This window comes from Phytophthora ramorum (genome assembly GCF_020800215.1).
Source record: "Phytophthora ramorum isolate Pr-102 chromosome Unknown Phyram_PR-102_s0011, whole genome shotgun sequence".
NCBI lineage: Eukaryota > Oomycota > Peronosporomycetes > Peronosporales > Peronosporaceae > Phytophthora > Phytophthora ramorum.
Genome location: NW_027150657.1, coordinates 853687 through 864062, shown reverse-complemented (window position 1 = coordinate 864062; position 10376 = coordinate 853687). Strand labels below are relative to the sequence as shown.

At 56.8% G+C, this 10376-nt stretch overlaps 2 protein-coding genes across 2 annotated transcripts; one reads left to right on the top strand and one right to left on the bottom strand.

The window, feature by feature from the left end:
• Positions 1-1258: 1258 nt before the first annotated feature.
• On the bottom strand, positions 1259-2065 carry KRP23_11105 (DNA endonuclease RBBP8; the record flags this gene model as incomplete). The annotated part of the gene is made up of 2 exons (XM_067881624.1): positions 1259-1710; positions 1786-2065. 2 exons carry the CDS (start codon positions 2063-2065, stop codon positions 1259-1261), a joined length of 732 nt encoding a protein of 243 aa, XP_067740916.1.
• A 322-nt stretch (positions 2066-2387) lies between these two features.
• KRP23_11104 (uncharacterized protein) lies at positions 2388-10366 on the top strand (the record flags this gene model as incomplete). Its single annotated transcript, XM_067881623.1, has 3 exons — positions 2388-5258; positions 6232-6286; positions 6360-10366. 3 exons carry the CDS (start codon positions 2388-2390, stop codon positions 10364-10366), a joined length of 6933 nt encoding a protein of 2310 aa, XP_067740915.1.
• Between the last annotated feature and the right edge of the window lie 10 nt (positions 10367-10376).

The window sequence follows — 10376 nt, the reverse complement described above, 5'->3', positions numbered from 1 at the left end:
GGCAAAACGCGAGCCAAATGCACTGTGCAAACTCTCCTTGTAGTAAGACCGCACGATCATGGGAGCATTGAATGGTAGGTCGGTGAGGTCCATGCGTGCTGATCCGAAATCCGATATGTGGTCCGGGGCTCGGTACAAAATCGTTTCCGTTGCCAGGTTCCTCACAACTATTAATTGGGTATTCGCGACAGCAATGAGTGCTATGCACTTGCGCTCACATTGACATTATTGTTGGTCTTACGCTTCAAATGTTTGCATCCTACAAGACTCAGTAGCTGAAATAGTTGTCATGGTGATGTTTCTTGCAATCATCGTGGCCGTAGCCATAGCTGTAGCTGTCACCATAGACGTAGGGATTGCCGAAACCATAGCCATAGTTGTCGCCGTAGCCGTAGCTGTAGGGCTGACCATACCCATACCCGTAGGCATAGTCGTAGGAGCTGGGATCGTAGCCGTAGTAGCCTCCACCATAGCCGTAGCTGTCGTAGTTCCCGTAGCCGTCGTGGTCCTCGTAGCCGTACACGTTATAGTCGTTGCCATAGCCCGGGTACCATCCACCGTAGCCGCCGGAGTAGTCGTTGCCGTAGTCATTGCCGTAGTCATCGCCGTAGTCATCGCCATGCTTCCTATCGTGATCGTGATCGTCACAGTCCTCGTCCTTCTTTCCGTGATGCTCCTTGTGCTCCTTGTGCTCGTAGCCCTCGTGGACATCAGCAGCTCCACTGCTACTTTCGACAGTCGTGGTTTCGGTCGATGCCGGCGTTGGGTCGTCAGCTTTCACGACAGCTTGGCCAATTGCTGCCAAAACCACGCAGGCACCCACACCAAAAGCCAATGTCTTGATGATCTTCATACTTGCAGTTGTTTCGTAGATGAGAGGTTTGAGCGGTGAACGACTTGTTTGGTTGCTGGAGAATTGCAGAATGAAGAGGACTGAAATGCCGTACCAGCAGCGCATGTAGCTGCCTTGAGAGATCGGTCTTGCTCTCGTCCATCAAACGTCCGCCGCATTTCCATCGATCGCTTGTCTACTTTGATAGACTACACACGTGAATAATAGGCAGAGACTCACTTTGCCACTACCGACTCATGGATTGGGATCTTATGACTCCTTGAACTAAATCCAAATTCTGACCGTTTATCGTACATCTGCGCGGATCACCGCAAGTTTTAAGCTTGAGTTGGCACATGTGCTCAACGACGTGGCACTGCAGGCTCGTTAGGAAGGCCACATTCTCAGCGCGTCTTGAGCACCACTTCAGATCATCGAGGACGACCTCGGTTCCGGTTCCGAGTCTGGAAAGCTCAACCTCCAAAAATCATCCGGTGTCTGATACGGCTCGAACCTCGCCCGATGGCGCGAGCACTTGTTCTTCTGCGCAGCAGCATCCACCGCCCCCAGTCCGCCCAATGCGTCGTAGTACTTTTTGCACTCCATACAGTCATGAGCAGGCAGCGCCTTCCTCTCCTCTCGATTGCGCACCACTTCGACATAAGCGAAGCCTGTTTTGCTCTTCTCTTGCTTCGATCTAACATTCTCCTTGTTGGCACCTGAAGACGTCAGGGCCTCCTCCCACTTGGGCTTCTTGAGCATCCTCTTCTTCTCCTCTGCCCATGTAGCAGCTAGAGCCCCACTCCTTCTCTTGGCGTTGGGCTTGAACACAGCAGTGTCACTCTTCTTCTCTTGGGGGTCTTTCTTCTCCTTCTTCACTGGAACGGGCAATGCCGGCACTTCTGTAATTGCTGTGAGATCTGAAAATCCTGTCTTCTTCTTCATCCACGTACCAGAACTGGTCTCCACTGGATTGACAATACCCGTGTCTTCAACATGGTTTTCAGTCGCACGGGTGCTTCTTGTTTTGTCAATTGGTATGGGAGTGAGCTCTTGGGTCTGCGGCGCGGCGCCGCCGGCGGCAGCCAATGCGCACTGGTATCTGTCCAGCAACATCTGCTGCTCCTTGAGCGTCTGTTGCAGCAGCTTGAAGCGCCTGGCGAGCGCCGAAGCCTCCTGCTCCTGCCTCCGGATCGTCGCCAGCAGCGTCTTCTTCTCGTCGCGCCACTCCATACTGAAACAGTGTCAAACAAGACGCACGCCACGATATCGTACCTACAGATGAAGACACACCACACCAAACGTACACGCTCCATCTGGTTTATGCCATCCGGCAAACAATTTATGCCAATCGGTCCATTTCCGCGTTTCATCTTTATTTCCGCGTTTCATCTGCCCTTATACTGTAGAACTCCCTCGCTGGTCGCACGCTCGTCCGGTTTCTGGGTCTTTTCGACGTGACAATCACTCCTGCCCCGTTTAAACCCGACAATTCGCGTTCTTACAACGCGACGCAGTACCAATTCCAGCCAGTGTGTCACTTCCGCATTCCCCCATGCGCTTCGACGGCCTGCGGTCCCGCAGCGCGAGCGCGAGGCCCGTGCCCAAGCCGGCGGCGTCCGACGTGCGGCCGCAGCGCGGCCACAGCGTGCTGCCGCCGCGCTCCATGCCCATCCCGCACTCCGTGACGCGCAACATGTCGCGGCCGGCGCCGCCGCCCTCCGAGGTCTCGTCCAAGGCGCCGTCTGTGTCGCTGCCACCCGTGGACGAGCTCTTCCCGCGGCCCGAGTTGGAGCCCCGCATGAGGAAACATCTGGTGCGCGTGGCGAACGAGACGTCCAACGCGCTCATCAAGGACACGCTCATGCAGGACGAGCCAGGTAGCGTCTTGTGGCGCCCGGCGCACCGCCCCAGGGGCTCGCCGGGCAATATCCACGTGCTGCGCGGCGCAGCCAGAGACGTGAGCGAGGCCAAGGACGCCACGTGCGTGCGCGCCGTGAGCGACGACGTGCACGCCAGCATCGAGGAGTTCGCGCTGCTGTTCAAGCTCGACTCGAGTCGGGAGGCGGCCGACCATCTGCTGCTGTTCAACGCCGACCTGGTGCAGCACGCCACGCTGTACACGCTGGTGGCGCCCTCTGGGCAGCAGCCGCGCCGCTATGTGGGCGTCAAATGGGCGCTCGTGGCCTCACCGTCGAGGTTCTTCCGGAACCGAGATTTCTGCTACTTGGAGTGCCAGAAGGAGTTCACGGACGCCAGAGGGAGACGAGGGTGGGTGAGGTCACTGCACTCGCTCAAGCTACCGTGCTGCCCGTCGCTGGAGAAGGAACACGGCATTGTGCGAGCGAGCATCTACAGATCGGGACTTACAGCGGTCGAGACGGACGAACCGGGCGTGTTGAGCGTCACGTATACCGTGGAGCTGGACCTCAAGGGACGCATGGCGCTGGAACTACTGCAGCCCGGGTTCTTGGCGCAACGAGTGGCAGCTCTCGCGACGGTGGACAAATTGTTGCAGCAGCAGCGGCTTAGCAGCAGCCCGCTGCTTGGTGATTTGGATATTCCGTCGAGGAAGCGGAACAGGGGCAGCTGTAACCTGTGCTTCCGAGAGTTTATGAGTTCGGGAGGACTGAGAGATACCATTGCGTCAATCACCAACATGTCGACGCGATCGAAGCGGTACATTTGCAGGAAGTGCGGCGAGGGCGTGTGTCGTCGATGCAGCGATGATTGGTGGCTTGATGTGCCCGTTGTCGGACGCACCAAGGTGCGTATCTGCACTGTGTGCTCTGCTGAGGCGAAGCAGTCGCACATTTCAGCGCACACAACGCGCGCCGGCACGTGCCCTATTAGAAGACATGAAAAAGAGCCTACAACGGAGGTGGAAGGTGCTACGCACCCAGGACTGCTCGACCCGCCAGCTAGACGACGCTCTCTATCTATGCTGGATCGCCCGAGCGACGCCGCATCCTTCTTTGCGCAGCAGGAGGAAATTAAACGCGATTTGGAGCTGCGTGCCACGGAGTTGAGCCGGCGCGTCCAACTCTGGGACGAGATGCAGGTGTATGAGCGCGACTCCAGCTTGTTTTCGGATGAAAAGAAGCATCAGGAAAAGAAACGCCTTCGCGAGCAACGTGAACGAGAGATGGAGGTGAAGGCCGATCATCATCTAAGCCGCATTCCCTCGTCGCGTTTGGTAGAGAAGGAGGAAGAGAAAGAAGAACCTGAGCCGGAGCTGAGGCCACAGAACCAGCGTCAGTCCGCTGGAAGCATCTCTACGAGTGAAAAGGAGCGACCACAGCACGTGCGCCCCGCCATCCGGTACCCTTCGTTCATGTCATCAGAGCACAGCAACCAAGAGCCGAGCGACACGGAAGGTGAAAATGTCATTCGACTCACAGCTGAAGCAGGCGCTCGACTCTCGTCCGACTATCGCGACAGCGATTTGTCCGACTACGAAGAGCATACAATTGATGATTTGGGTGAGATCCGTACTACCACGGATATTACGCGCTGGTGGCAAGACCAGCAGCGTCTCAGTGAGTCCAGTGAGCAGGCACCGCTTCAACCTCAGCAGCCAGAAAGCGTTTCTCCAGTTCCGTCACCTAGGAAGGCGAATCGATGTGTTAGTGACGAACTCGAAGCCAAGTCGCAACAGCAGCATGCCTCGACTTCAGCAGCTGCAGGTAGCCGTAACCCCAAGCAAGAGATGGTGGACTTGTTCAACCATTGGAAGCAGGAATCGACGAACGAGATTCAGCACCAGAAACACCCCCAGAACCCCCAGCAGCGGCAGCAGCTGCAGGAGTTTGAAGAGCAGGCCCGGTATCAGGAGGAGCAGGCGCGTCGTCGACAGCAATCGGACTTTGAAGAGATGGCTCAGTATCAGGAAGAGCAGGTTCGTCGTCGCCAGCAGTCTCTCGAGTCGCCAATTCGCCGCGCCGAGTCTGTGAAGAAGCAACAGCCCAGCTCGTCTGTGCTGCAGCAGATCCAGCAGAGGCAGAAAGAACTGGAACGTCTGCGGCGTCATCGCCAGCAGCCCCGCGACGACGACCCTCCGGTGTCAAGAGCGCCCAGCAGCAACGAGCTCCCGATCGATTCGCAGTCCTCTCTGGCTGCCAAGGAGCGGTACCTGCAGCAGCAGCGCCAGCAGCAGCTGGATCTGGCTGCCGAGCGCAAGAAGCAGGATCGCCTCCGCGCGAACAGGGCGCTCGACCAATCTGCCGGCGAGGATGTCGAGTTGATGGAAACGTCTCAGGGCGAGTGGGTTCCGATCAATGAGCCGCTGGCGTCGAAGGCGACGTCGGACGTGTCTTCCATCGTTAGCTCGCCTCGATACGGACCCGGCTTCTGCGACCGCTGCGGGTCTCCCGAGTACATGGGCGAGAAGGGTACGGTGAGGCCGAGCTGCACGTGCAACGCAACTGTAGGAACGAGTGACAAGGCCGCCGGCGCTGTTCTATTCGATGGCAAATGGATCAGTAGCCCCACGCCCGAGGAAGCGTAAGACGTAGCAGATGATAAAAGTGATGTTTGTCGTGCACCCGCGCGGCTGCATGTAGAAAGTGTCTAGGCAAACCGTTCAACTCGAGCTGGTACACGTAAAATATTTGTCGTCCAGTCTGCAATACAAGCAATCTCTCGGTGTGTACGTACATGTCGGCATCCAGACACTTTGAGTACCACTACGACACGAAACTTTTTTTCGGGCCGATGGACTCCATCATGGGGAGCTCGCAATCGGCGACTCACAACAGGTCGGCGGCAAGAGACTCGACTATCGGTTCGACTCCACGAGGCTCTGCGCAAAGGTACATCACGCGGTCGACGGCGATAGCGTCGGTTGCCTCCCGCATGAGCAAACCAGGAACGCGTCGTCGCGCCAAATCGCGAGTAGCAATGGACGTGCACATTGCGTGTACTCGTACAACACGTCCAATGTACATTGGGCATCACTATACTACATTGCACATGCATTTTACTGCCCACACAACACCATGCAACCAGTAAAATACATGTACTTGCGTTGTGTAGGTAGACGCCGTATCGGATTCTTGGCGGAGTCGAGTCTGTACTACACAATGTGTACGCATTAACATACATGTTGCACTTTTGGCTAGTCAGACGTCGTCGGCTTATACGGTAGGGGGGAAACGCGCTTTTGGGTGTCGAAAAATGGGCACCGTGTTTTTGCAGCTTTAGCCTTGTTGTTGGGCTGACTTAGAGCTATTTGGGTATTTTCGCCTCTTCCCTGTCCAAATAGGAGAGTGGGATCCAAACGCGGATGGGCAGCCGTTCGTCGGGGCACGGCGGGCACGAGCACAACGCAAGGAGGGAAGAACGTCCGAGGCCATCGCCAGCAGCGCCGACCTGCACAAGCTCTTCGCTGCACTCCGCAGCTCGTCGCCGCACAGGTCTCCGACTCAAGCCGCTTCCTCTCGCAACTGGCGCTCGGTGGGTCGCTTTTTCCAGCGAGTTCTCCGCTGGCATTTGTAGTGTAACCTGACGTCATGGTCTTGCGTTTTAGGGTCGAGTCGAGCGGGCAGCCCCACCGAGAGATTCAGGGCTCAGGGAAGTAGCGTTTCTTATTTGGGCGTCGACCACCTAAACATGGCGAGTATGGGCGACCCAGTTCGGGGCTCCGCGCACTCGACGTCGCGCTCCGGCCGGAGCTCCGCCCGAAATAACGAGGGGGATGCGGTGACGTTTGGCGCGAGTTGCGCGAACCTGAAGCATGGCTACAACGGGGCCGCAAATGGCTACAGGACGGGCAAGTTGCCGCTACCCGACGACTTTTTCCCGGTGCCGCAGCTCAGCTCCAAGGAGAACAAATATCTGCTGGGGCTGGCCAAACACGCGTGCAAAGAGGTGGTCTACTACTCGAGGCCGGATGACGGGCCCATGAAATGGCTACATTTGTCCTCGGACGAAGGCGTCGACGTGTTCCAAGGTGTCGACAATTCCAGTACTTCGCAGCACGACGCCAAGGCGCTCACGTACCTTCGAGGCTCGTGCAGGATCCACGCGACCATCGACGAGATCTCAGACTTTTTCAAGCTCGACACGTCCGAGAAGCTCGCGGGGTTCACACAAACCGTTGGCAAGGACTTGCTGGACCAGAAGACGCTGCTGACTCTTGCAACGCCCACCCCGGACAACCCGAAGCACTACGTCGCGGTCAAGTGGACGGCGGTCGAGTCTCCGAGCAAATTGGCTCGACACCGCGACTTCTGCTACATTGAGTGCCACGACGAGTTCATCGACACGAACACCAAGCGGCGAGGCTGGGTGAGGAGCATCCACTCCATTCGACTGCCGTTCTGTCCTCCGCTGAATAGGAGCCACGGTCTGGTGCGTGGCAGCTTCTACCGCTCGGGGTTCATCTTCACCGAGTCGGCTGAGAAAGGGTACGTGGATGCAGTGCACACGCTGCACGTGGATATCAAGGGCAACGCGCCGAACTGGCTCAAGATTATGGTCATGAAGCGCCGAATCAAAAACATCGCCGAAGTGGACCGATACTTCCAGCTGCAGCGGCTGACGCAGGAGAGATTGTTAGGCGATTTGGAGCTGCCAGCCAAGGAGCGAGCGACGCGGTGCCAGCTTTGCGAAACGCGCTTTGGCTTTTTCCACCGTCGAAGAGTCTGCCGAAAGTGCGGGAAGGTGGTTTGCACGCCTTGTGGGAACGAATTCTTGCTCGATTATGGCGAACTAGGCCCCAAGAAGGTGCGGATATGCTTGGAGTGCTCCGAGTCCGTCATGTACGGCGTTAGCGTGCCCATGATGGACGCTGAAGGTCTGATTCTCGCAGACTCGCACGCGGACGTCAAGAAGATTGAGGGTAGCAGGATCCGCCCCATGTACGACGAGTCGATGGCTTTCCTCGAAAACCGACAGCTTTCGATTGAAGAGCACGAATATTACATGCAGAACGAGGACGAGAGCGGCATCGCAGACATGGAGGAGGCCAAACGTATGAATAAAGAATTCGAGGAGTTGCTGAAGTCTTCCAGTGACAAATTCTCCGATCAAGCGGCATCATCAGCTGTGGCTCTGCTGGGCGCTTCAATCAGGGCGTCAGATGAGGCTGTGCTTGCTGAAACACCCCTTACTGCTCATGACGAGCTGTCGCCGTGGAGAGAGGAGCGTCAAAGAGTCGATGAAGACGATATGGAGGATGACGATGAACTGGGACTGCCGCCCAGCAAGAGTGAGCAGCTGCAGCTGCAAATGCAGTATGAGGAGCAGAGGCGTCAGGAGCAGTTCGAGCGTGCTAAAATGCTACAGCAGTTCGCTACCGACCCCGCGTCTGCAGAATACGGCGAGCAGAGGCCTCGAGCGAACGGGATTTCGCGGAACGAGTCGGGGGATTCCCTTCGGCTTAGTTCAGAATGGGGTGATGAGTATTATCCGGCTAATGGGGCGATTGAGCACAACCTACCGGCAGTGATGGCCAGCTTGCGCTCTAATGGGTCTGGTCGGTCCTCTAGCTCTGGACGAGGAGTGACTAGGGCCGATTTGTCCGGTGGCAATCGATCGCGATCAGGATCTCAGGGAGCAACGTCTACTTCATCAGCAGGGCGAGACTATCGCTTCCGTAATGGAGGCATTCCACGTCCTCATCGCAACAGACACAATAGCAATGAGGAAGGAAGAGCCGTCGAAGACGACCTGGAAGTCCGGAGACGCACGCAGCAATACTTTGATGCCCGTAATGCTCGATTCACGCTACTGAGCCAAGGAGGAACTGCAGGTGCCCAATCATGTCGGCAGCAGTACGACCGTGATGAGCAGTTGGAGGTGCACGATAGTGTTGAAGAACTGTTCTCGTATGAGCATCCGCAGACGTTTGAACGTCCGATAACGACCAGATTCCGTTCGTCTGGTGTCGGTGCTGGCTCAGACCCTCCGGCTCGACGCCAGCTAACCAGAAGCGAGTTGGAGTCCCCCTACACATCACTAAGTGACTCGAATCTTGCCGGAGCCTTCACAACTCGTCGGAGAAATCGAAGCGATGACTTGGAGAACCGGGACGATGAAGCTTTGCGTTTGGCGATGTCAGCCATGCGGTTGTACGATGAGGAACATGGTCACAATCTGCAGGTGACGGAAGAAACGAGACAAGCTGCCTTGTCCAAGATGATGGAGGTGTATGCTCGCGAGATCGAGCGCAGCCACAGCAACGACTCCGGGCCCTATAGCCGAGGCACCATTTCGGACACTCGACGTCTCCACCACAATGTAGGAATCCCACCGCCACTGCGACGGACAGTTAGTGATGATCGGTCACCGTCGCTCTATGGCTCACCTCTGCAAGTCTACCGCCATGACGATTTGATCGGGCCTCCCAGGCGGCAACGTCGCACTGCTTCCAGCAAACACAGTCGAGATGTGCCTCGAGCAAGTACTAAGAAGCCCAGTCTACCTGCAAAGCGAGACACTAGCGCGGAAGCTCAGGAGTACAGAGATCTCTCAGACCTCACATCCAGCGCTTTCCAGGCCTTTCAGATGAACTCGCTCGGACCGAGAGATGCCCCGAAGCTACCTGTGGACGTGATTGAGAGCTCGGGAGACTCGGACCGCAGCAAAGATGAGTACCAGACAGGTGAAAATCGCGCACAGACAGCTTCTGTGCCATTCAAGCGGGAGTCGACCAGCACCATGCACGTGGAACTCAAGTCTGACACATCGGGAGGCCGCTCCGGTGCAGCTCAGCCGACGTACAGCAGTATTGCGGACAGTGAACTACCCAACATGATCTCGCGTCCAAACTCGATGTACGGGGTGGCGGGCTCCGATACCTTCAGCGACATGGACCTCATCGACCTTCCTCATTTGATGCGCAATGACGATCAGCAAAGCATCAGCAGTGGCGCTCGGAACTCCTTTGCAGACTTGCAGCGGTGGAAGGAGGAAAGCACCGCTCAGGCACTCGGAGAAGAACACGGGGGCATTGAGTATGAGCCAGAGCCCCGCATCAGTGATTTGCTGTCACCACTGCACTTGGAGGGCGTGCAACACGTGGAAGGCGACGACAGTGAAAGCGACCGGTCTTCCAACGCTTCTTCTCAAATCGACTGGCAGAGCTCATTGGCGAACAAGTACCCCGAGGCAGGTGAAGGAGGGCGACGTGTACCGGAATCGGAGTCACCGTTTGTCCGCCCGTTCTCAATCAGCCGCGAGAAGGAGGTCGAGTCGTACTCCGAACTCACCAAGGCGATCTTCGCCAACAACGGACTGTCGGAGAGCATGGTGACTCAGAACGAGCAGGCCCGTGGTCACTACCGCAAGCCTTCTGCAACTCTGTCGGAACTTCTGTCAGAGTATAACGACAGTGAGCGCTCGTCGCTACCGTCTTACTTGGAGTTCGGTGGGTCGCAGCCAGAACTGGAGCCCGAGTACCTCTTAGCCATTGAGAATGCGAACAACCAGAACTTCGTCCCAATGGAAGGGAGAGGAAGAGCGCATGTGAGGAGGCGATCAAGCATCCCATCCGAGTTGGAAACCATTTCATCGCACGAACTTTTCATGTGAAGGTGATGGC